The 27,280-nt window shown below is 42.6% G+C and overlaps 1 protein-coding gene across 7 annotated transcripts in view; it reads right to left on the bottom strand.

The window, feature by feature from the left end:
- LNX1 (ligand of numb-protein X 1) overlaps window positions 1-27,280 on the bottom strand; it is a 130,804-nt gene that overhangs the window by 21,674 nt on the left and 81,850 nt on the right. For 5 of the 7 annotated variants that reach the window (XM_049831579.1, XM_049831608.1, XM_049831587.1 and 2 more), the window contains 4 exons: window positions 13,618-13,859; window positions 11,840-11,995; window positions 6,143-6,298; window positions 2,695-2,897 (listed from right to left, as the gene is read on the bottom strand). In XM_049831579.1, the coding sequence (XP_049687536.1) occupies window positions 2,695-2,897; window positions 6,143-6,298; window positions 11,840-11,995; window positions 13,618-13,859 (757 nt within the window). The remainder of the gene's footprint in view (window positions 1-2,694; window positions 2,898-6,142; window positions 6,299-11,839; window positions 11,996-13,617; window positions 13,860-27,280) is intronic. The other 2 variants (XM_049831601.1, XM_049831627.1) reach the window with 1 other exon arrangement.

The following is a 27,280-nucleotide window of genomic DNA, read 5'->3' as shown; positions in this document are numbered from 1 at the left end:
GGCACTGGAGAGGGCAGATCTATTTACACAGATGTCTTCATACGAAGTGACGTGTGCTACTTCAAACTGTGTCACACAGGAGGCCAAGTTTGCGATGCAGAACAGTCTTCCCCCCAAGGAAAAGATGTGCTGTACAGACACTTTCTGCCTTTTTTTTCCCCACTTTCTCCCTGATAGTCTCCAGACATATATGTTATTTTTCAGCTTTATTATTGCTCTTTCCCAAGCTCCAATATCCTTTCATATATCTTACTTTTATTCCACTAGCTTCTGATTTCATATCACCTTGCCAGCCTTTCCTTTCACTCCCACCACTTTCCTGCTGTTTCTCTTCTTCATTATCTCCCAGCTGTTCTAGGTGCAGTAAAAAAAATGTTCCCCACTAATGAACCTCTAACTAAAATGAAGAAAAGAGCCTCAAGCAGAAATTTAAAATCCCTGGATATTTACTAGCAATTATGCTGATATACCACAACAGAGAATCAGGCTTTTTACATTTCTCAGTGTTTTCTAGGTAAGATTTAGCTCAGATGGTGGTAAAACTGCGTAACTGCCACTTCTTTAATTTGGCAGGGGAAAAGAAAGAGAAAAAGAAGAGCTTCAAATCAATCCCGTCATGTCCGTGTGTGTGAGAGTGACTAGGCATTGCACTTTATCACTGCTAAATGAAAACCAGTTGCAAGGTTGTAAGTCGTTGCTGGCTGGAAAACCTGAATCAGACAAATTATTTCCACGTAGTTTTACATTGCATGGGTTGAACCATTTAAATATTAAGAAACGTCTCCAAATTGCAACAGAATTGTTCCCCAGCACAGACAAAAGCCTTTGACTGGCATTTGTTTTTGCAGTGGTTGTCCCCACTGCAGTCCGATGGGGGGACTGCACCCCTAGAGACACAGCTCAACTAACTTTAGGTTGCTAGCTTGGGTACCATGAACGGAGTGAGCTGCACCAGCATGGGGCTGAAATTGCTGGGAATCCTCAGTAAAACCCTGGGCAGTCAGCCACAGCTGGGGAGAGCTGAGACGGCCTGTCTGTGCTGCAATCACAGCTTCCCACTGCAGTTTGGATGTGCCCTGCAGGAACAGTTTTGGCTCAGTGGTGCCATTAACTCTGCCACTCTGTGCTGGCACCAGGACAAAAAGCCTCCCTGAAACGCACGACTGGGTGACGCTCATCCAGCTGCTGCCTGGAACCACAATCCAGAGGCATGTTTAAACAGTGCCAGAGCAAAGCATGCCCACATCGTGATCCTGAGAAATCCTTTTGGCCATGGTCTTTCAGAAGCAGAAGGAATGTCACAACTCTGGCATGCCTCGAGTGTCCTCAGCTACCGCTGGGATCAGCAAAAGCTAGGAAAGCATGGTGTCTTACAAGTGGTGCTCTGAACTTCGAAGGATGGTTTCCTTAATAATTACTCACATGAAATATGTAGTAGAAGAAGTCAGTAGGGCTGAGAGAACTGTTCGCTAACCCTACCAGCCAGGCATGTCAGAGTAGGCAGTAAGACGGGCATCCAGTCCCACCTGGAAGACAACCCTGACATATGCATGCTAGACCTTGCAGTCCACCCCACTTCCAGCTGCTATAGCCTTATCCAACTAATGCCACACTGGTTAGCCTGGGTACCAGCACCAGTCTATCCATGGCAGCATGGCCTACAGTGAGCAAAGCAGCCTGCTCAAAAGTTTACCTGTAACTTGGAAAACCTATGCTGAGCTCTTTGCCATCTCTGGCCCCGCTGTCACCAATATTTGAGCTAGCTGATTTAAGCTGCTTGGGGTATACCTGGGCGAGCTGTGGCTGTACCTTTGGCTTGCAATGTGAAGACACCTGTGCACTCCAACTACACACCATCAAAGTGAGGAAAGTAACTGCTATTTTCTGTCCTCACTCTTTTCTTCTAAGGATTGAAACATTAATACAATTTAGCATCCTTGCAGAGTTCCAAGTCGCTGAGGCAGCTGAGAGTGCAGTTCCCATTCAAAAGCTATTGCTGAAGCCACTGCTCACAAGATACATGATCTTTTTTTACATGATCTGGCCTAATTCTTGTTCATCTGTTATACATTTCTATAGAAACAGGAGCAGAAGTAGTAGCCAACAGCTAATGCCTTAATGCTCAAGTTCGTTCTTAGAGATTTCACCTGTGGCTGCTGGTGGAACAACACTCCCAGAATAGAGCTGGCGGTGTCTCATGCTCTGCAGTGCTGAATACGTCATACAGAGGAGCTAGATGCCGAAATAAATAACTTAACCCTGATCAGGACTCTATCACCTATCCTGGTGTAAGTGGGATGTAAGGCAATGGAAACCTCACTAACTAAGATTTAAGCCCACAGTTCAGTAGAAACAAACTGGACAAAAAAGCCCAGCCTCTGCTTTCAGAAAAAAACTTTTGCACCACTGGGTCATAAATGCCAACTGTATATTGCACTACATTGCATTTTGGATCTACCATGTTTGGGCAGAAATCAGAGAGGCCTGGTAGTGAATAGGAATAAACAAATCTGTGAGCCTCAAAACCTGTTGAAATGAATGAAATCATCACAGCATGCAAAGGGACTGCATGTCTCTGCATGCATTATTCTACCCATGCAAAAAAGCAACACTGCAAATCTCATCTCACGATCGACTTACACCATCTTATTCTTTGTTAGGATACTTTTATCTTGTACCTCCACAGTACTGTACCTTTAGTATCATGTCTCCAGGCAGCAATCTTCCATCTCTGGCAATTACCCCGTCTCGATAAATATGCTGTATAATAATGTGAACCAAAGGAGTCTCACTGCCTCCCACAATCCTAATGGCCAGGTTTTCCTGGGGATCGGTACGGTTGATCTTAATGCAGGTAATTTCTCCATCTGGAATCAGGTGATACAACCTGGGAAAACCTGGAAATGCACATTGTAAGGTATTTATTTGACATCACAGCTTGGCTTTGTTAAAACATGCACCCCACGACTTCAAGTACCTGCCAGTTATTCAAACTAGGTTTTATGCATGGATGTGATTTATACTAAGTGGGGAGGAAAGGATACCTATGCTTGCTGAGTGGACTTGAAGGCATCTATTTTTAATTAATACATTCCAACTTCCTTTTTTCCCCACAAAACACAGTCCTAAACCTTTGATGTAATCAGGACAGATGAAATGTACTTAAAAACAGTTACATGTGCTAATATTTTAAGGGAACAAAATATATTTTTAGTCACCAGAGACCCCTCTGAACCAGGCCACAGTTCCTTGCTGGCCCTAGAGCAGATGGGCATGGACACCTCAACAAACATCCATCCCTGCTGTGGTAGGCTGCACACCCTGTCTCACTGGTAGCATCCCAGACTGCCCTGTTTTCCTCCATTTTTGGTGCCATAGGTGAGGACTGGGTGCTTGGCTTGTGACATCCAAGGAAGGGTTCTTTTACCTTCAGCTAACAGAAAGGCAGGATTTCTTGGGCAACCCAAAGCACGCAGTAGTTTCCCTACCAGACCCTTCTCTTTTCATCACTCCTTGAACTTTAAGAAGTAGGAATGACTTACTGCAACGTGTCTCTGTTAAAACCACGGTATGCTCAAGGTGCCTGGAGGGAAAGGTCTCTGCTGGCCCTGGCAAACTGAGCGTAGGGAAGAGGGACTAATGGTGGGCAGAGATCCTTTTTGTATTCATAATGCACTAGATAAGAGTATCCTCTTCCAAACCCTACTTTTCCACTGGCATGCTTGCTTTCACAGCATGTCACTAATACTTTATTTCCTTCTAGGTCAATTCAAAATCTTAATCCACATTCAACAGTAAGCAAAGTTGAAGTAAAAGCACCAGTGAGTTTTCTAGCACAGGTGTATCAGCCTTCAATTATTCTGAATCCCCCAAAGAGGAGAGCGAGCTTTTGAATTTTTTGTGTGTGGGTCCAATCCAGCACTTATATGAAAAACCTTTAAGTTGAAAAATTAAGTGCTAATATTTTTTCAATAGCCTATTTTAGAAATGAAAGTACAGTGACTGTTACTGAATAGAGGTTAAATAAAAATTAACAGAGCAGTATCTGAGAGAATAAATATTTTCTACTACAGAATTAGCAGGCAACAAACCAGCAAGGCACCAGAACCTTTTGGGAAAGAGCAAGGGGAAGGAAAGAACAGGAAAAAAAAATTAAGAAACACCATGTTGCATCCCTTACCACTTCTTTGATCATATGCTCTTCGGGGTGGGAAGCTGTCTTCCTCCACATCTGTAAAAAGCACCTACCAGTAGCACAGACTTCGACTTTGTGGTTTTACACAGAGTTGACAGGCAATAAAAGTCTATCTGGATAACGATACAGCCTTCATCAACCTAATATCCAAGTATTCATTTAGTTTATACTCTTGTAGTAGCAGTTTCTGTGCTAATAGGGGTTTACTTGAGTTTTGCGCGCAACTTTAATGTCTCGGGAACGAAAGGTGCTTTATTTTCCCCATGCTCCTCTATTTTCTGAACATTTGCCCAGCTTGTATGTAACTTGTTCACTGTCTCTAGCCTGAAGGGTGGATTCACTCCATCTAAATCCAGGCCTCTAAGCCAAATGTATAATTTGGTGATCTACTTGCTCTGGCTTCCTTTATAATGCATGGGCACCCAAAGGGAGCCATACCTGCTTCACTGCTAAATCACCTCTGGAGGTGCTAAACTCTCTCAACCGCTATATAAGCAGAAAGAGACAATTAACTCTGGCATCTCAGTGGGGTGCTTAAAGTCAGATGATACAAGTACTCCTCAAAAATTACCAAAGGCCTGATCCCTGCAGCAGAATAAGCATGCATATTTTACACTCTCAGTATGGCTATAAGGGTATTTATATGTAAAAATGCAAATGATAACCTGGATCCCCAGAGATCTTCTCTGCACAGAAACAGCATAAATAAATATCTCTGTATATTTTGCAGGCTACCAAAGCAGTCTTATAGCAGAACTACTTCCACTTCCCATTGCACGATGATTCACTGCATGTCCCAACAAACTGTGCTTTTTGACTCAAACATTCATTCTCCCATACCTCATTCTGAAAACTTTTCTAAAGGAATTACCCAGTTGCATTTCTTGACCATGGAGAACTGTGGACTGAACAAGCTATTGACACTCTCACGTTATTTCAGTCTGTAATTACCCCAGAGCAAACTCAGAGCAACATGGCAGTGAACAAGCCTCTGCACTTATATGAGACTTACGTATAACTTTATATAAGGTATAAACTTAATGAAGTTTCTTTGCATCTTGAACAATGCCTTAACTGGTTTATTAAGTCTTGCAGTGTCACTTGGCTGACTTTCAGTATGACTTTATGCAGATTCTTTTAGAGGAATTTTTAATACCTAATTTCCTTCTGAAATGTGCAGTCTACAATAAAACAAATCTTCCCAAGATATTTTTCTTGCCAGTCTGCAAGTTACTAAGTTGTCTCTTTTCATAGTTAACAGGAGGTACTGCCTCACCTCCTGTCTTCATTTGATTTGTGTTCTTTAACAAATATAATTAATAAATGGCACCATTTTCTCCTCAGATGGGCCAAGCAACAAAAATAACTCCATGATCCCTTAATTTCTGCTCTCTTCATGGAAGACTTGCCTTTTGTTTTCATCCCAGACATATATATGGACGTTTGTATTACCAACGACCTGGACTGTCATAAGTGAAAGACCAATGCCTATTTTGATAAACTAACAGTAAGTCTGACAAACTAAATGTACAGAATACACAAATACCTATTTTTTTCAATAAGAAAATTCACGATCTCTTTTTCACCAAACAGTCTGCATACATTGTGTGCAGTTTGATCAAAACCTACCATACCTATTTCAAGGTGATGCCGTGTCTGGAAAGCAATGTCTTCAACTTGAATTTTTCTAATGCTTATACCATACCCAGAAGAGGTGGACCCTGCTCCAGCACCTGGCTGCGTACAGTGGATGGGGCCTCAGCAGCCCAATCTAAGGGACTCCAACTGGGATGAGGGCTTGTACCATTCACATATACACAGCCTGTTGTGAGGCTGGAGCATCAATTTGCACAGATCCCATTTTCCAGCCCTTACACTCTTAACTAGAATTCTCCATTCGCTTTGACCAGGTTTTCCAGAGCAGGAAAACCCAGGAGTATTGCATACCTTTCTTTACCATTTTATATTTCCAATCCTTAAATATCGAAGAGCTGCTGAATCTAGAAAGAAGTAAACTTTCTGTCTTGTTTTTGGTGATTCTTGCAGGTTTTCCCACAGAGTGTTGTGTTTTTGTCACCGGGGGTTGCATGGAGCATTCTGAATCTGTCAATATAATAAAATGTCATCTGCATTCAGAAAGATTGTGTGTGCTTTTTCCTCAAGCAATATTTTCCTTATATTAGTGAGCAATTTTATTGATATTTTCACACATCCCATTGCAATAACAAATACCATAGGCGAGACCAGCTTTACACAGTAAACTCCACTTGTCTGCTACGATGTAGGACACTGAGCACTTGTTAGTATAGCAGCCATGAGACTGTAATACAAAATTTTAAGTATGCTTAATATTTTATCCTCACATTTTATAATACTTAATGATAGTGTTCCTTCAGTGCTCAGGTTTTGGCTGACTTCTGTGCACACCGTGCTCCTTCTGACAGTGTTGCCATCAGGATAACTTCTGCCTTCATGCCCAGTATCCAGTGTGACAAAGCACTGTGTAATGTTTGCTATGACTCTTGAGTCCAGATTAATCAAAGGTAATCATTGCAAACAAAACTTGTGTCTCAGTTTGCAAGTCCTTATTTAGATCAGAAGGTCTGACTGATGTTAGGAGCCAGCCCACCCCCCAAAAAAAGGTTATCTGCAGGGAGACACACTCATGCTTCCCAGCACCTGGTCACCAGAATTTAAACGAAGCTTGTGTAACCTATTGTTGGAAAATTCTTGTGTCTGTGAGCGTCACATGCACTTGCACTAGTGTGGGACTTTGTTCTGCAACTCTTCCGTCCCAATTGATTTTCATTTAGCATTTCATTCTCCCAGCAGTTTGCCATCATTTTGGTTTAATCCCTTCCATTAATTCTCCAGGGATGCTGGTCTGATGCAGGGGGCAGGTAGAAGGCAATGCCAGCTCTAATGTCTCTTCTTGCATCTGGACATTCCTCTCACCAAAGGAGTCCCAAAAGAACTAAAATGAAACTGTTGTAGAGTTGAATGTGTCTCAAAAGGGTTGTGGCTATATCTCATCTACAGCAGGCAAATTTTACCAGTCTGCAGTGGAGGAAATGCTACAGAGCCAATCTCTTTCTTCTGGAAGTTGCCTGACTCATCGTCCTACAGCAAAGTACTTTGAACTAATTCTGTAAGATTTCCAACAGCTGTTTGGGGAAACTGGAACTGCAACTGCATCCAATCTGGGGAACAGCGTGGGATTCCTGCAGGGTGCAGCCTTCCTGAGACAGAAGTTGGGCTGCGCTGTCTTGTCCTGGGGCTGGATAAGCCCCTTTCTTTTCTGCACATAAAGAGCATTAATGCCTTAATGCTGTGAAATGGTTGATACGAAGAGCCATCTGTGTTTCACTTACTTACCTTCTTTTTTTTCATGCACCTTTCCCAAAAATTGACGTATTGATAATATCTGTCTATTTTATATATGTGTATATATAAAATACAGCAGGGCTCAGACTGAACAGTAGGAATGAGATACACCCATACAACAGGAGAGTCTGTTCTGCGGTTCTGCCAGGGCCTGCCTTGGTCTTGAGTGCTGCAAAGCAATAACAGATGGTAGAACTGCACCCACCATGAGACTAAGAATAATGAGTTTGACTTTGAACAACATTTGACATCCTCAAGCAATCATAAATTCAATTTATTTTACAATGGCTTGACTGCAAAATGGAACTGATGAACGTTTTTGAAAACCAGCAGCGTGGCTCCCTTTTACTGTAAAACTGTATAGAGGTTTTTGCAATTGCATTCCCAAATTCTTTCCTCCTAAAGCATTAGCTGGTTTACGACTTGTATTTCTAGATCAGTTTGAGTAAAGAGTATGTATATAAAGTTTTTCTTGGAAGTGAATTTAAGAGGTGTGATGCCAAACTAAGAGTGCAGTGATACAAATATGCATAGCAAAGCTGGACCACTCTTAGCTCAGAGATATTTTATCATTTAAGTAGATTGTCAAGGTCGTTTACACCAGTAGATCCAGTCAGAACATATTACATCTTAAATGCATCAGTGCCAGAAGGATGTCCATGACACCTTCCCTCACATCTCAGAATGAAACCATCTCTTTGAAGATCTCCTAACTTCTACTTCAGACCTGGAAAGCTATTTGTAGCTTTAAGTGTTATTAATGAGATTAGTCTCAGGTGGATATCACAAGCTTGGGTGCTGCACTACAGACAAATACTTCTTTGCATGGGTTATTTACCAATGACCAAATTATTAAAACCGAGAAAACCTTAATGACTTCTTCCCCCAAACATTTTCTCATCAGTGTTTGCACTTTTCATTCACTTCTAACATTTTCTTTGGTTTGGACAATGAACAGTTCTCTGCTGGAAATGTCACCAAAGCATTTGAACAGAGGAACAAAGAAAGTCTGAATAATTCAAATCCAAAATGGCCACATATGACATTGTTTAAGCAAATCAAACCACAGGTTGCAAATGGAAACCATGAAGTAATCTTCACAGTGCAGGACTGCTACCAGTTCCAGGTATCTTATAAGATAGCATTAGACTGTAACTATTTCTCTGCTGTAAGTATAGCACCAACACGTTTGCTGTTATACATCATATTTTTCAGTGTCCTTGGGTAGCAAAGGAGTTTTCCAAAACCAGTACTGCATTCAGCTTCAAGTTAAGCAGAATCATGGTTACCTGAATATTTTTTCCCCCTGCATCAGGAATGGTTATTTTGTCTGGCACCCTCACAGTCATATCACAACCGAGCATTGGCCCAACAGATATATCAGCTTCAGATTAAAGGCACCTACACACTCTGCAGCGGGCAAATAGTTCATTTGACTTCAGTGCTGCTGATGCTGAGGGCCAATACATAGGTACCCACTATGGTTTTTGTTCTCAGAGCTCCTTTGATGAAAATACGGGCAAAACACAGATTAAACAGAGACATCTGAACTAAGATGAGGAAATTCTGAAAACTGGGGACAAATAGACTATAATACATTGAACTTTGCCAGATGATCTGACAGGTCCTTTATCAACAAGAGGTTATCAGCAAGAAAGGGTTACTTCACTCTGGGCCCACTGTGAGGCTGACACAGTCTCAGTGTTATTCTGCTCACGCACTGACTAAGCCTGGTGATGAAAGGAGACACCAGAGAGGTGGTGAAGTGCTGTCTAATCTCCTGGAGCAATGAGGCATGGCTGAGGTGTGCTCTCAGGTGGTCTGAGACATGAACTTGTGAAACTTGGGGCAAGGCAGCAGCAGCTTTCACACCAGGTGTGGGGACCTCCAAAGCCAGGAACCACCACCCACAGGAGCACCTCCATTGCCAGTAGAGTGGCAATGGGGTGACAGACACGTGGGGCTGCCTTTTTCCAATGGCTTTGGGCTGGACCTTTGGCAAGCACAGGGCAGTCCATACTGTAGCTATCCCTAAAGATTGACCAGCAACTCTAACCAGAAGTGCAACCAAGTCTAACCAAGAGTCCAACTACAGGCTGCTCAGAACAGCTGCGGATTTAAAAAAAAAATAAATAAAAGAAGAAAACACACAGAATTGGAGAAGAAAACAAGCCTCCAGCTGGCAGGATGATGATAACTGCAACAGAAAGAAGAATATTGATTTCCTCCTCCAACAAGAAGAAACAGGGAGAGCCTTTGAGATGCCATTATACAGAGCACCTGTTGCAAAAGACTGAGTAGAGGTCTTTGTTAAAATTGTATTTGTATCGCTGCAAGTTACTTGCTTGCATTTTTTTTAGAGACCAAATTCCAGAACTGTGTAATCAAAGTGCATTCTTTGCAAATGTAATTAATACGGTAATTTAGGTACCCAGCTTCTGTGATCTCATACATAAGAATAACAGCTCATTAAGTAATTACACGCCTACCTGGTTTTTCCAGTGCTGTAGAATATATTTGCAAGTTTACAGGCATGCTTGGTGCAGAGGAATGAAACCACAAGCAGAGTCAAGGAGAGAATGACAATCTTGACACTGTCAATGGGGCCCAGGAGTGATTGCCACTTCAGTGCCCCATTATATGTCCCTTAAAAAGGAGACAACAGCTCTTTTCATTCTGCTGGAAATGTAAAGGCCAGTTTCATCTTCACAAACTTCCTTCTGTTAACATCTGGACTGCACTGGGTTGCTGGGTAGATACTGTTGCCATCCAGATCACCCATACACTCTGGACATGAAACCAAGCTTTCAGTGGAACAATTGGGAATGTCAGCTATAAGCCTAGGTAGAAAGTAGTCATAAAAATGTCTATGCCCCATCCTGAAGAGGTGTCTTTTGAAAAGTATGAACTTGAGAGATGCAGAATTTCACTCCAGCTGAAGAAGGGCAAGCTTTTGCTTACAATGGATTGAACAGTTGCTAGGGAATGAGAAATGGTGTCTGTCTGCTCAGAGACAACTGTAGACAACTTATTTGCAAAATTTTACTTGGGGAAAAATAATAAAATATTTAGGACAGTGAAGTTATTAATGATGTTTCCAGACCAAGGAGCAGATTCACATTATTTTTATGGAAAAGGTTCACAGTTTTGAATTATCGGGTTTTATTTTGGCTACATCAGCAAGTCTGTGGACTAGGAGAGTAAGTACCAAGAACACAGAAACGTAGTGAAACTCTCCTGAAGGAATAAGCAAATAAAGCAGAAGAAATATTGAACACTGTTCTCCAATTCACCACTTAAAGAATAATGATGCTTAAACACAGCATTTGGCAGCCTTTTGTACTTATTTTGTGAGGGTTTCAATGACAGCTTGAAATACAGAGCAAAGGGAAGTTGGATATTCTGTCTTCTTAAAGCCCTTACCCTGGACATTTGATCTGGGAAGACACGTGAGGTGCTGAGGCGTCAAGCAAAGGAATAATAAGCTCAGTGAAGACCTTGATTAAGACAATGATTCCCACTCTATCATCACTTCCTCTTGATGCATGAATGCCTATGTTGACTTCGTAATTACGGTCCAAAACAATTAGTAACATTTGCTTATTGCTTTGAGAATGCCAAATGTTAAGTGTTACTGCCTGCCAGACCCCTCATTCTTGACATACGTCAGACAAACTTGCCTCTCCCTGCTGTTTAAGAGCAGAGCACTCTTACCTCATCACCTGCCTGGCTGAGGTAATACAAGTCTGTCACCAAGGAACCCACAGAAGTGCTGGAATAATTACAGTACTTTGCACTTTCATACCATCCTCCCACAGGGAATTTCCAGTGGTTCATAAACGTTAGCCAAAACTCATGAATTTCCTATAATGTATGATCACTGTGATCCGTTTGCTTTACAGGGACAGACACATGCTGATGAAACCTCTTGAACAAAATGATAGAGCAAATCGATGACAGCTCCAGTAATAGATCCCAGATGCCCAGATCCTACATCCCACGTGCTAGATACTGGCCTGGCTGTAGCACGCAGGCTGTCACCAGAACAGCCCTACATGAGGTCCCACACACCCCAGCAATATTCTTGCCTGCCACTCACTAACAACTTTTTAAAGATGAAAATAAGGAAAGATTGAGTTTTCTGGCTTTTTAATCACACACAGCCCACTACATACATGAAAGACGTGGACATCCAGTTCCCACATGGATAGCGTCCCCTATCCCATTTTAAGTGATAACACAAGGAGAATAAAGCATTACCTTCCTCTCCAGCAGCAGAGTTTCCAACAGTCTCTCTTTCCCGGTCAGCCTGGTTGGAAACGGCGCTTCCACTTTTTGTCCTTCGAAGAACACTGAATGCCTTGTTTATTTTTTTAAAAGATCTGCTTCTTATAGTGGAGCGTTCAAAGTGTCGAGCTGCAACAACAGGAAAAAACAAATGAATACAGTTCAGCAGTTCTGGGCTAGAACCACACCTTTTCTGCAGCCGTCGGCATATGACAGGGCATAACATCAACAGCAAGGCTGCCTGCACTTCACCTTTGCACCTGACTCCAGCTGTTACTCCAAGGTTGCACCCACCTGAATCTGGGTACAATTATCCTACCTCTCTCCCACACCCTGGAATTGCCACCTTCCCTGTCTGTTTTGCCAGCCACACACAGAAATCTCCTGTGAGTGTGGTAGCCTGGGAGAGAATAATCCTCAGTCAAGGCAGAATCAGCAGCACTCCTGTGAAAAATGCATAGAAAAGAAAGCAGCACTGCCCTTCTCAAGTTACATAAGTTTGAAAAAAAAGAAAAACAAACAACCCAAACCTGGAAGTTGTTGTTAAAAACTCTTCTTAAAAAAACCCCCACACTACTGCCTCAAAACTCTGCAATGCTTTCAAAGCCACCAACAACAGCCAAGAATTTCATGTCAAAAATTCAAAGATTATCAGGTGGGAGGGACCAACTAAGTCACATCTTCTAACCTGGGTAAGGCAATACAAAAAAACGCCCTCATAATACTTTCAAAACATGTCACTCTTTTTCATCCTGCTGAAGATATCTTCGTGGCTGTGGCTGTTCTCTCTCTTCGAGCTCTGCGTGCTAGCCAAACATTGTAATCTAATATACAACATTCCCTCAAACCAGACTGTGGCCTCTAAACTCAATAAAACTGGTGGGATTTAATTTCATTCTGGTGTTCTCTTCTTACCCCCTCCCTTTCCTCGCCTCTCTAGGCCCATGCAGACAAGAGGATAGCACTGCTCATTTTCTAGTCTTTCTTCAGCCCTTCATCCATTCTCCCAACAGCTGGTGCAACACAAGGTGGGCTATTCATTTTAGCTTCAGAGTCCTCAAAGAAAAGCTTTGAACTCACTGTTAACACTTCCGAGTCTGCCTTTGGCCAGGCCATGTTTTTCAGATATGACATTCATCTGAGCCGGGTGAAGTTTCACAGGGTGAAGGATCAAGGCAAGGTTTCCTGGTGCAACTTGTCCCTGACTATGGTTATTTCAGCAGGCCCAGCTCCTCCAAGCTGCACCTCCCTGGGAGGCTGGTAAACATCCCCCAAGCTCCCAAAGCACTTCTTCAGGTTTGTTTTCCTGCAAATACTTGTCAACTGCCAATCACAGTTCCCAACAGGCTTTTGGGTAGTTGCCCATGGCATGGTCTATGGGGGTTACCTGGGCCACCATGTTTTGGTGAAGCCACTACACAGCTACCCCATCTCCCCAGCACACTACACATGCCATTTGCTCTTCCAACTGAGCTGACTTGCCTAAATAATCTTTCTTAAGACCTGTGGTTTGCATGTGTGCACCTGGTACGTCTTCAGCTTGACGCTGCCCCTGGCAAAGCAAATTTGGTTTTCACCTCAAATCTATTGGGTCACTGAGTGTGCAATTTGATAAACCATGTAAAATTAAAGCTTTCATTGTCCTTTTTTTTGTTGTTGTTGTTGTTAAAGCCTCCAACAACATATGTTTCACAGAAAACAAATGCTGTCAGAGGCCACCAGGCTCTGAAACCATCACTTTTAGTTCTTACTTCTGTTTCGGTTGCTGCGATGCAGGTCTCCGGGACTGCTGCCCGACTGGCTGTCCTCCGAGGTGGGGCTGAAGGCCGGGTTCACCAGCCCCGGCTCGTCTGTCATTAAGGCAATGGCTGCAGCTGCGGAGAGCTCAGGGCCCAGGGCAGCTACTGCTAAACTGGAGCCATGGTCCGGAGAGCAGTCTTGGGAACGCCTCTTCCGTTCCTTGGTAAGGCCATAGTGGGATGCTCCTTTACATCTAAGGAGAAGGGACGGAAAGGGAGACATGATAACAATTTGTATTTAAATGGTGGGTACTCATGGAAGTTATCTGGTGCCAAGGAATCACTTGGAGTACAAACTGTGACAGTCGTGGTGGCCGATGAAATATGGATGGTTAGCAAGAGGGGAAAATGCCAGTCCCATCATGTTACACAGAAAAAGAAGGAAAACTGTCCTACAAAGTAGCTGAGTTACCACCTTTCGGAGAGAGACTGCTGCTGGTCAAGAAAAAATAGAGAGCTGCAGCCTTGTGCGTAGTCTCATGTGTATAAATAGTTACTGAGGATGCAAGAGGACAGGAATAGCAGGTGGCTAATTAAGCCAGAGGCTACAGTCTGTAATTTCCCCCTTGCCTCTGGTCAATGAAGGAGGGCAGGGTGAGGCCTGACAGCATCTCCAGGTCTGCTGGCGAAATAAAAGACGCCTCACCTAGCCCTTCACCCTGAAAAACCTTCCCTGTCACCAAGGTGGTCTCAGGGGGAGCACAGCGCTGTAGTCTTTCATGCAGGGGGCAGGGTCTGCCCTTTGGGTAGAAGCCAATGCAATCAGTGAAGGGAGGGCTGCAGGTGGGAGTTGAACCCCCCGGGGTCTGCGGGAATCAAGTCCCCACGCAGTGCCCGTACAGACCATTTACTACTTGAACTGCACCTAATGAACTGTTTTCAAATTCAGCCATGGAGACGAAGTTTCCAGCTCTGCTATTCCAGCTCAGTTGAGACACTAAAATAGAGGCGTCACTGCCTTGACAGAGGAAGAGGTGCAGGAGGTGGGGGGGTCCCGCTGGCCCTGCAGCCCCGCCAGAGCCAAGGAGGGAGTGCAGGGCTCCCACCAAATGACTGAGGGCAGGTCCTCAGCCCTCAGACCGAGGTCCTTGGGCCAGCCTGGGACTTCACCTCTTCGGGGAGCTAAAGGCGGGTTCTATAATAATTCCAGAGGAAAATCCAAATCCTAACTCGACCTCCACAGTAACAAAATCCTCCGTTTCTGGTGGAGCCATGCATGTTCCAAGAAGAGCTGAAGATACAGCATTGTAAGAGGCAGATTACAAGCCTGCTTTGAAACAACTTACTTGTGGTCCCAACTATCTGCTCTAGAATCATCCTAGGCAGCAAAGGCAGGACCACACCTGGCATTTCTTTCTTAAGATTTGTTAAAGTCACTTGAATGAAATTAAAGGTCACTATGCTCTTCATGAGTCAGTATTTAATTACAGCTATAAAATAACTAAAGAGACAGGGTGGCCCAAGGACACAGCACCTGTGACTTTTCTCCAGCACCTCTTCTGCCCAGTGCCCACCCACTAGAACCTCATTCACTGCATTAAAAAGAAAATCTGCCTTTTAATCATAATCTAATGAGCTTGGCCTACTTTCAGTTACTATTATCTCTTTCTTCATAGCAAAGGCTAACTGATGACTTTCATAAAAGTGCCCTGTAGGACGAACTCACAGAAATAGCTGCAGAAACCCTTAGGGATAGAAAGCTCTTTGTAATATATGGCATGCACAAAAGGCAATGCATAATGCATACAGTACACAACGCTAGTGGGTTGAGTGTCAGAAAAGAAGTAGTACACTGAACAGAAGCCTTGGAAGAGAAATGATTTATGGAAGCAGTTCCTGGGACAGAAAGATGAGATGCGGCCGAGTCACAGAGCTCTCTATATCAGCTTTGGAGCAGTAGTTTAATTTCTCTTATGGTATTGGCTTTTTATGAGAGACAATTGAATTAAAACCTTTTTTTAGCATGAAATTATGATTTACCGTCATTTACCTCATACAGCTTCTGACAACTTTTGTTTTAAAGAGGGGAAAAAAACCCCAACCCAAACTGTATCACATTGATGCAACTAGGTAAGGGCTTTGTATATGCTTTAAGGTGTGGATGGGAATGGCTGTGGCAGAACTTATTTCTGAAACCTTTCACAAGCAAAATGAGGCATCTCAAAAGAAAATACTCTTATAGAAGAGAAGGTTAGTCAACTATTTCAAAAGACCAACAAAAAGCTATTTGGGGCACCTATTCCAAGACAAGACTGGAACAATAATCGTGTAAAACAGGAAGGAAGAGCTCTCCTGCCTTGACTGCAGCAGGGATTTTCTTATTCCTTCCCGAAAAAGGGGTGACTTCCTCACCCCGCCCAGCATCCCACACCGTGGCAGGATGCTCTCCTTTATATTTCATAGGAAGCAGAAACACAAAGGCCTTCCCCTCTTGCAGTCTACCTAAACTTCTCCAACACAACATTTTGGGAATCTGTCCTTGACCTCTCCCACTCGCAGTAAGGTCACATTTACTAATCCAGCCTACGAATGCTCAACAAAATAGTTAAAAAATAGTCTAAAAAGCCAACGCAATGAAATGACCATAAAGAAATGGCTTCAGGGTGAATTGTTTGCTGTTCTCAGAAGACAACCTCTGCCTTACAGAGATCCTGCAAAGATTCGGAATATGATAAGAGATATTCCTGCTCCACATTTTATTTTATTTACCTCTGTTTTCATCGTGCCAGTAAAGTTTCAGCAGCTGATATTAGAGCCTTGTGAATGGGTCCTCAAACGCAGATCTTTTTTTTTATTTTTGGTGGGTTGCATGAAGATCAACGTGAAGATCAGAAGTGGCTCTGCCCAAGGATTCCCAGCTACACGGATTCAACTGCTGCCTGGTGCCCATCTGCACTTCCCTGCTAAAGCCTTCACTTTCTGTGGAAATCCTCACTCACTGCTGCTGGCTGCACTGCAGACACCCAGCTAACAGCATCAATCCAACAGCAACGAACAGAAGACAGTTACTTTGAACATAGAGAGGGCTGACACAGTTTAAGATGTGGCTTATTGGAGAAGACAAGTTGTCATGATACAAAGCACAAGGCATATCTTTCTAACTCTGCCAGAAATAGTTAAAAGAGAACCAAAGCTCTTCAAGTATGAGCACTACAGCTATTTCTTAAATAATTGTGGCAGGCCTAAATGAACACAAATCAAGCCCTCTTTCTTCAGATTAACACAGTGTCCTTGAAGAAGAAAAAAAAGTCCCAAGCCCTCAAACTTGTAATAAAATCTGCAACAGCATCTCTTCACTTTCATTGTTTTCCTTGTGCTGACACTGCTGTGATAACAGAAAACAGAAGAGATGACTGTCTAAGTGGAATCATATTTATAGTGTCTCAGCTACATCTTTCCATATGGTTGGATTTGGCTCCCAGAAAAGAGAGATCCATAAAACAGCTACATGCCAGTACTAATTATCTCTCTCACTGTGATTATTAATCAGCTGCCTGATTTACAGCTGGAAGAGCGGGATACCTGATTAACATAGGTCAGTCAGGAAGCAAACCCAACACTGTCTGGTGGCCAAGGTGAGCTACAGATTTATGTTCCTTCTCAGTTGCGCCGGACAGCGAGTACATCCATGCAGCTGAAACAATTTGAAGGCCAAAACCGAGAGAGATAAACAGACATGAATAATGCGTGTTGTATAGTTCATGCCATTAAAGCAGTGCCACTAGGTGCATACAGGAAATTCAGAAAATAGTTTCTTCTGTTTGCATGGCCTCTTTCATGAAGCAGAACTATGCTAGCCTAAATCCTGGCCGTATGAGCTAACGACCGGGCAGTGAAAGGGCAGTGGAGGCTGCTGAAGCTTCAGCCAGGGCTGCAATTCTGGCTGGCATCAACACCAGTGGCTGCAGGGCAAGCCTTGCCCCGCACCCTGCTCCTCACGTGAGGGAGGCTCTGCGCCTCAGGAGCAGCATATCCCGAGCGCTGGAGCCAGGAGATCCAAAACTCTGTGGCTGCCTTAACTTGGTCCTACCATTTGTAAAAACAAGCTTCAGTCAAACTCAAGGCCAACAGAAACATTTCCACATCATTTGCAAATTGAAATGAAAACAGTTGTTTGAAAACAGAAATGCATTTTCCTTGCAGCATCCCTGACTTGCACAGCAAAGGAGCGCCTGAAAGTGAGGTCGACCTCAAGGATTTCCATTACCCAGGCTCACACGGGGCAAAACGTAAAGGCAAGACATAAACAAGGACAACTGCATGGATTTTTTTCACTTCACTTCTAGTGATCTATATGAAACAATATCACAGGCAAAAAAAAGAAGTGTATATTTATAATGCATTTGCTCTTTTAAAAATGCCCCGCTTTCTATTTGTGTCACTTCACAGGCTATCCCTCTTTCTCCCTGTCTCACACCTGACTGCTTAGGCAGGAAACACAGGAAAAAAAGTGAATCTAGAGAATGACAGTGCTTGTGAGCCAGGTCTGGCACAAATAAACAGAGCAGAAACTCTCCCTGCCCAGTTCCAGCAGTGCTTTCCCAACCTCACTTCCAGCACACTTATATTTTGGTGCTGTTTTGCTTTTATGCAGCAGCGATGGACACATTGTCTGAGTGCAATTAAGAATAATGTATACAAAGCACTCAGGATTGCCCAACAGAAGAAAATAATGCATAATGGGCTGTTGTCGCTGATCCAAAGCTAAACCCTGATCAGGGTAGACAAGTATGTTTCAGCTATGCCACTGCAAGCAATCTCATCCTTCTGTAATTGGGGCTTGACACAAGCCAGGATCAGAAGTACCAACAGTGTGTATCACACCCTGACCCTGTCACACTAACTATTCCCACTGCTCTGGTACCCCTGAACTGATCCAGTGGAAAAGATGATGGAGAAACTGCAGATGACCAACAAGGAGCGTCCTGGATAAGCTGGTGCTGATAACCTCACTTGTGAAACCCTGGCGAGAGGCTCCTATTATGTCGGGGAAGGAAGCGGGGGGGAATTGAATTGGAGAGTTTGACTCACAAGAAGGTGTTGGCAATTTCTGCCCCACATGAACCATTTGTACTGTGTGTGCATCAGCAGTGACTGTAGCCCAAACATAACACAAATAACAACCACATGGTTTTCAGGCCAAACGCCTAAACTCTAAAGCTTTTTGAAACTCCATCATAAGGGAGTGAACTGACTTGATCAGTTCTCAGACAGAGATGACACCAACTCCCCTCTGACCTTTTGCCAACAGTGCACCAGAAACTGGAGCCAAAACTGAAAAAGAACCGAGGTATCTAAACTCCAATCGAATCCTATGTTACAGATCTAAGCTAAAATGCAGCAAATGCGCAATCTCCCTTCCAGACCAACCATACTGATGCTTAAGAGGCCAGAGACATCAACATCTTCAGCAGCGAAGGCGACCGATACCCTGCTGCTCTTTACGCCAAATGATGTTGTATCATCCTTGCTCGGAAATCTGGCTTCTGTGAGTCCTGGTCCTATGTGCAAAATCCCTCTTTTTTGCTATAGATGAAAATCAATCCTGGAACTGAGTGCTTAACAGCAATGCTTTTTCCTTGGTAATTCTGAGTTCTTGCAAGGATTAACCACTGCATGAATGCTGCATATGAAAAGAGCTTCATAAATAAGTACCTGATTTTTTTTACATGCATTTGCCTTTTCTGCTTTTTGTAAAGGATTGTGTCATGTCCAGAGCATTCCTCAAGCTACTGTAATCACCAGCTGTGGCTAGGAATGTCCTGCCTACATTAAACCTTCTTCAATGTTCCTAAAGAAGGGCATGAACCATGTAAAAAGCAAAGCTTAAAATCCTGGGTTACAGTCCAACCAACATTTGCTGAAAGTCAGGCTGCAAAAACCTTGTCTAAACATGCAACTAGAAAGAGGCTGTTCTCTGCACCTGCACTTGAATTTCATAATGCCAGCAACATTTCTAGACACTCACCACTGCTCTTCTGTGCACTCTGTACCCTGGCATTGATGCACTTGAGTATCCTCTCCCTGATGATTTTCCAGTGTCAGGGGCTTGCCATCTTGTTTGGAGGGGGAAAAAAATACTCGTTTTCTATCTAACTTAAGTGGGAAATTGTCCCAGTTACTATTACTCTTTCACTTCAATAAACTGATAAACAAAAGCATTTTAGAGACAGCTCCCTGACACCTGGGGCATCAGGACTGGCTGGGAGGGAGGCACAGGCTGGCGGCTTGATCCCCGCTGCCTCCGAGGGGTTGAGGATGAGCGATTCTGTCCTCTGCTTCCATACACGCTGCTTTTCTCCATGCCAACATGGAGATAGCTACGATAGACATTCAGATGAGGCAAATGGCTTCTCTGTCTAGCTGTCAGAGAGATTGTCTTGTGTTATTTGCTCTCTATTGTCAGCTAGAGGCCTTTGCTAAAGTATAAACACGTAGTAGATTTAACCATTCTATATTTCTGCATTACTACTCTATAAATATTTATAAAGGTCCTTATAACATTTATTTCTTTAAGCTAAAGTTATTTAGCTTAAATACTTTCCCACAAGATAGGAAAAACCTCTCAAATATCTATTTTTTTTCAGTTTAATTTCTGCATATCCCTGCTACGGTTTCCTAAGTTTTTTTCATGCTTTTTGTTTTAATGAAGCTGTTGTAGTTCAACAAAGTCTGGAACTACCTTACTAGCAAAGCCTAAAGTTATGGTGTGTCCTATCTCTAAAGATCTGACCCCAGGGAAAGGCTGTCATTTTTACAATGCTTTTGCACTATGATGCTGTCAAACAAAATATATTTGTTTATTATATAAGGAACGTGTGCAGGAGTATCTGTATACTTACACTTCCACGTCAGCTAATCTGTATTAATTTGGGTGCACCACTAGAAGAAGGACTTCCCACAGATTAAAACCAAAAAGATTTACTAAGCATAGGAGGAAAATATATAGAGAGAGCATTCTTTATAATTACTATGCTAGTCATCACCTACAGTGACATATTCCCATTTCTGTGATTTGGTTGCTGAGAAGGAGGAGCTAGCATGGCTACTGATTTTGGTACAGGGCCTTGAAAGTACTTTCAATTGGTGGAGAATGGAGTTGCAGTTCAGAGGCCCCACAGTCCCCACAGTTCCCAGAACTACTGATGGACAGCCAGCCAGTGCCAGACACAAATTGAACAAGCATTCAATGGAAACCAAATCCCCATTTTAAATTTGACTGCTCATGCTGAGGGAAGGGAGGAATTTCCAGATTTCCTACTAGTTTTCAGGAGAGTTGAAAGAACTTGGAACACATTTTTATTCTTAAATAAATTGCAGAGTTTCAACTTCATGTACATGCTACTAAAGTGTCATGTAACATGTGGTCATGTTTAAGCTTTTTTTCCCTTCTCTTTAAAAAGCAAAAAGTTGTATTTCAACCACCATCATCAGCTTCTTTTATGAAATCTTTTAGAAGGCCTATTAAGCTCTATCATGGGAACAGGGAATTGGAAGAAATAGGTAAACAATACTAGTTGCCTGCAATTGTGGGCAAAAATCATGACTGGGATTATTGTGCAATGATCCCAGTTGTTGTTGGGACTGTGTACAAATTGTTGGTCCAGGCCATGTTCTCTCCCTCCCCTGACACTTATTCTAGGCTATTACTCTGTCACTGATGATTTTGAAACTATAGCTGTACTGATTTCTCTTCAAGGTTCAAGCATTGTTTCAAGGTCTGGTCTTAAACCGTTCCAACAAATTGCAGCTGTCTTACATATAGGGCAACGGAGTTGTAAATTGCTAGAGACAGCTGAGATGGGCAAGTCAGCATACAGACTGGAAATGCCAACTTCTTTTATGGATTAGCACAGCTCCAATACTGTGCTTAACACAACTACTACTTTTGAGAAGCAATATTCACAATTGACTTTGTGGCTTCACCTTCTGTTGCCCCTTCCCACCTGTGCCCAAGCCACCAATGCTTTGAGAACGCACAAGGACATCGGCAGTCTCTTCCCACTGCTCACATAAGGCATGCCCTTGGACTGCTGCTACAGCTTCTACCTTTTCAATGCTGCCTTTAAATGTAATACTTGTAGAACACAAGCAGACCTTGAGCAACAAAAATGAGGAATTAACTGGGCCGAAAGACTGCAGTCAGCCTATTAATCATTATTTGCTCCTAGATTCCTATAAGCAAACATTTTTCATCACAGCGAAGCTACTGGCCAGAAGTACAGAACCACAGTGATCTTTTGTGATGCAAAACAACAGCAGATTTTATTTGTACTGAATTTACTCAATTAAATACTGAAGCTCCCCAAGAGTAAACTGATAATATTAAACATACCTCATGCAATCTACTCACACCAGCTGACACAAACAAAGAAAACAGAGGAGCAGCACACTATCTCTAACTTTTGGTAGGTGCTCAGGTACTGACAGCAAGGAACCTATCAGTACCTGGGTAGGGGATTCAGAGCAAAATAAGAGGGAAGAATAAAACAGGTGGGACTAACATCTTTGAGCCGGTGAGAGCCTGTAAACCTTGCTGATGGTGAGAGCCTGTAAACCTTGCTGATGGCTTCTAGTGTGTTTAGCATTCAACAGATCAACATCAACATCATTTAAACCCATTAATCCTGTTCAAGTGCAATATTAAAGTCCTTTACCAGGTGCTTTCATCACCTTCCAGAATGGCATCATTTTCTACACAACATACTTGAAAGCTTCAGCCTTCCCCACTCTTAAAAAAAGAGTAAAACTGGAACATCGTTTCAAGAGAAAGTGAGAAAATATAACTTAGAAAGACCCCTGAGAGGTTTCTTTGTGGAAAACTTGGGTACTTATCAATACTCATATTCTTTTATCTACAAATGGCATGCACGAGGGAGCAATCACATGCAATGTGTGTCAGTTGGATATTTGGAAAGTAATATAACACTTGCCATCAACAGCTGTCAGCTTCATATCTGGTTTCCAGGTCCACCCAAGACCACTCAAAGAACAGCACTGGTACTCTGCAGGCAATCTGGATCACTGATTTTGCCTTATATTAATAAAATAATAATGTAACCTTTTTTTACAGTAGGAATTGAGATCATATGCAATGAGACTGCAGCAGGACCACAGAATATATTCCTCATTTAGAACCTTAACTGGAAAATGAGCCTAAGGAAAATCACAGCATATATATACAAAGCCTCAAAAAATGTAAATGCTGCTAAAATCAAGTTATCTGTGACTAAAATAACAAGTGCAAGAACAAAGAAATTCTTAAAGCATTGCAGTGCTATACCTCATAATATCATACAAACCAATACATTTGTCAGATTATGTGGACACACATATAATTAACATTAAGAATAAGCATTCAATCTGTTGATTCATGTGTTTTTCATGTTTATTGTTTGGTGTTTTGATCACCGGATTATATTCAACAGGTATAACTAGTCTCCTGGAACTTAGTATCTTGGCATTGTCTTCCCCTCCCACACTATAAAAACTTTATGATGCAGTGAGCTAAATATGCTTGTAATGGGACAAGGGGTTTTGGTTTTTTTAACAAGAGTGACAGTATCAGCATAACCCAATTCTTGTAGCTACAGACAGAAGAGCCTGCCAGAGAGAAACTGTATTTACATGTACTTCGCACACATTTCTTTTTAAAATAAAACTAATTACAATATCTGCTATGTCACAGACTCGACAAGCCAGCACTACTGAGAGCAGGTTTGAGGCTTATGTTGGCACAAAGCAATGACACATGCACATAAGTCTCTAGATGTAAAATAAAAAAAAGGGAACACTGTGTTCAATTTTAAGGTGTTTTCAACCCAAAGCTTGGGTTTCCCAATATGTTTTCCACTGGAATTTGAAATTACAGGAAACAATGGGGCTGCAGGCAGTAAATAAGAAATGTTGTCATTATAGCCTCCTATTGACAGGACATGCTATGGACAGCGACCCACAGCTCTAGCTCTGGTGGCACTTGCCTCTCATCTCAGTGACCCAAAAGTCACATAAGATGCCTTTTAGGTCAGCACGGGTATCTAAATTACATCACTAACACATCTTGGTACACATCAAGCTCTGAAAACATACTTGCTTCCTCATGGAGAAGGTCAGAAAAAGGTCTCAGCACACCTCAGAAATTGAAAAACCAGAGATCCCTGTCAGGTGCCCCCCTGAGTGTCGAGTAAACATTTTTGCCACCACAAGTAAGAAGCATCTTAAGATGTCACAAATGTTTCCCATTTAAAAAAAAAAAAAAGTAGTTGTCCTGTCTTATCAATTCCAATGTCTGATATTCAACAAGGACCCTAAATCAGTCCTATAAGAAATCAACTGCATTTGACTCATGAAGCACTGTGTCTTTAAACCCTAAAACAACAAAGGGTCCCTGTAGGAGAAGAGTACAACATTTCCTGGTGTATCACAGAGTTCAGTTTCCAGGATTTCAGCCTAAATGAGTATTGACACTGGCGTAAGAAGTACATAAGTCACACTGTTGACTAAATATCTCATTACTCCAGTTTTTTTGAAGATAACATAGCCACAATACATTTGGCTAGTGAAACACTATTCTGGCTTCTAATCCTTCTGGCTCTGCAGTCATCGTCTTTGCACATATGGCTGGAAGAGGATGGATCAGAGGGACATTATGAGCCAGTTTTCAGAACAAAACTCCCCAAACCCATTGGGCATGCAAAAATCTTCACTGCTTGTGGTTTTATGGGTTCCACCCAGTTGAATATGAGATATTTTAGTGAGATATTTCACCCTCCCATTAAAATAAACACACACTGTAAAAGCATTTAAAGGCTCCAGAAAGTCCATATCCAGCCACAGCACAAGTATGGCTGGAATGTTGTTTACAGTCTTCTGAAAGCTCACATGGTAGGAAATGCTCACTTATGCTGTAAAAATGGTGGAAACCATTTTTTTTAAACACCATTTTTTAACAGAACTATCAGAAATATTTTTAACCTGAATTCCTTTATCCAAAGCTAAAAAAAGCCCAACCACTCAGCCTTCTCCCCGTATAGCTACCTACAGGCAGTGCTGCTCTCAGGATCACAGAAAGCATCCAAAAACACAGTGATGTGGTTTCCCTGCTGTTGTACGTGGACCACTGTCAGCTCTCTCTTGGCAAGGGAAGCTGACGGAGCTCACACCCTCACACGTCAGTTTTCCGGACTGCTCTAACCACTAAAGCTCAGGTTGGGTTGGGGTAAGGCTGATCTCTGCTTCTCCTGCTGAAGCTCATTCAGAGAGGAGGATTAAGCAAGAGGGAGCCTAATGCTCTCGCCAAGTGACAAACTGGCACCTGGGAAGGGAGAATCTGAGTCCTGCTTCAAAGGCTGCTATGGCTTTTTGGTTGAAGTTGGGAGAAGTTCATAGGAAAAGGCACTGCCCTCTGTTAGTCCAACCAGTATCTTGGGGAAAAAATGGCAACACCATCTAGGCACACAAGCTTTTCAGTCTGAAGATGAGGAATTGATCTTTGAAGCTTGAAATACGGGTTGAGAACCTCTCCGTAAAGCTGTGTCTTGTTTTCTTAGACCACCAGGATATAACTGATGAATCATGGGATAAAACGCATAAACTAGGGTGGAAGCAGGAATCCAACCCCAGACCCCCTTAATTACAGAAGGTACCTTCAGAAATGGGCACTGTATTACCAACAACACAAAAGGATTTCCCTGACAAAGGCAAGGGTCACAATCACAGAACAGCCCAGTTGGAAGGGACCTTAGAAGATCATCTGTTCCAACCTTTCACAGGAAAGGGAGCCTAGCTGAGACTATCTAGCACCTTGTCCAATTGCATCTTGAAAACTTCCAGTGGTGGGAACTCTACCATGTCCCTGGGGAGGTTGTTCCAGTGAATGATTGTTCTCACCGTAAAAAAGTAGGAGAAGAAGAAAACAACTTTTGCACCGTATCTTACTTTAAGCCCAAGTTGTTCCGGCTGCTGCTTCTTATACCTTAGCTTGCAGATGCTCTGGGTTTCTTTAGTCATTACTACTTTCTCATATTTCATGATCTTTTTGCATAGTATAAATAAAAGAGGATGTTTTCACTCTGTTTTTCTTCAATTATTCAATTTATTAAAAAAACATTCCGAGTAAGAGTCCTGTTACAAAACACATTAACTTACACACTCATCCTACTAAAATACAGGAAACAAATAGAAAACAATCCCAAAATGTTCTTTAGGAAGCTACTCTTTTGTTCCTTTTTTATGTCACTGCAGCCTTGGGAATTCCAATATTCAAGCTCTAATAACTATTTTTGCTTTTGAAATTGAAATATAAACATCATGCATGCAAATGGGCACCTAGAACACTGTGGGCAAACCTGGGCAGCAGGTTTGGAGAACTGAACCTTGAGCATGAGCCACAGTTATATTCCCCCGGGTAATCCAAAATGGTGGCCTTGTCCCTGCTGTCCTAGGAGAGGGCACATCCTGCTTGACCTTGCTGGACCACAAAATGGGTTGGGGCTACTGTGCGAGAATCTGCCTTGAAATGAATCCAAACCGCCAATTCTCTGTGACAGGTTGTGGCATCTGGGTGACTCAGCCAGCCTCTGTGCCCGAGGCTGTTCCAGCCCAGGCTGCGATTTTGTTAACGTCACAATTTAAGTAGACTTGGGTCTCGTTAGCCGTGATGATGGACCCCCTGAAGGAAAACCAAGGTGGCATAGGAAATGATGTCAGTTCATTATCGGCTCTGAAAAGGGGATAATTAAATCTGTCTTCTTCAAACTGAGATGACCCTGGTCCTTCAGAAGGGAGCTGGCAATCTGACCTCCAGCAGCGTGCTCATGCCATGCCTCATCACCTGTTAATTTTCACAGCAAAGGCACTACCCACATCATGTCTCAAGGTGACCCAAGCCATCACCAACAGACAGGATCTCCAGCTGGACATCTATACTAGTGTCCAGTGGACAGCGGCATGCTGGGGGCATTGGACATGTTGGCAGCCCAGATTCAGACATACATAAAACAAATCCTACTTGCTTCACGTAAATATTATCACAACAGCCTGTCAACGCAGATGGCTCATCGAGCCAAACTGGCCAGCTTTATAATACAGAATGATCTTACAGCTACAAGGAGAAAATTTTCTCTGGTTCCAAAATATCCACCCCAGCCTGATACAGACATTGAGGATAAAAAGAAAAAATTAGTAGGCAGACTAAACAAAACTGGTAGTGCATTTAAATATTTAGATTAGCAATTGAGACATGGGTCTCTGTTTTAAGAATTTGTATAATGCCTTGGACCAGTGGTTGGTGGTTTACATATCTTCAGCTGGTTGTACGTTCCGAGGAACTTCCTTAACTGCCCCTGAAACAAGTTTGTTTCCTGAGGGCAAAGCCAGATGCTCAGCACTGTGTGTTTATAAGGGTGCAATACGGAGGGAAAAGAAGGAGGAAGAAGAAAGGGAAAGAAATATCTAATGATTTAGTGACTGTAAACAGAAGAGCCCCATGGCAAATTATTTTCTTATTTCTTTAAAAGGTAACTGAAGATACTACAGCATCATGTAGGAGGGTTTGCTGAGTACTTAGATACTGGTATTAAGGAGACCTTCCAAAGCTGAGCACAAATTGTTCTGC

The sequence above is a fragment of the Accipiter gentilis genome, chromosome 3, assembly GCF_929443795.1.
Source record: "Accipiter gentilis chromosome 3, bAccGen1.1, whole genome shotgun sequence".
NCBI lineage: Eukaryota > Metazoa > Chordata > Aves > Accipitriformes > Accipitridae > Astur > Astur gentilis.
This window is presented reverse-complemented; position numbering and strand designations above follow the sequence as displayed.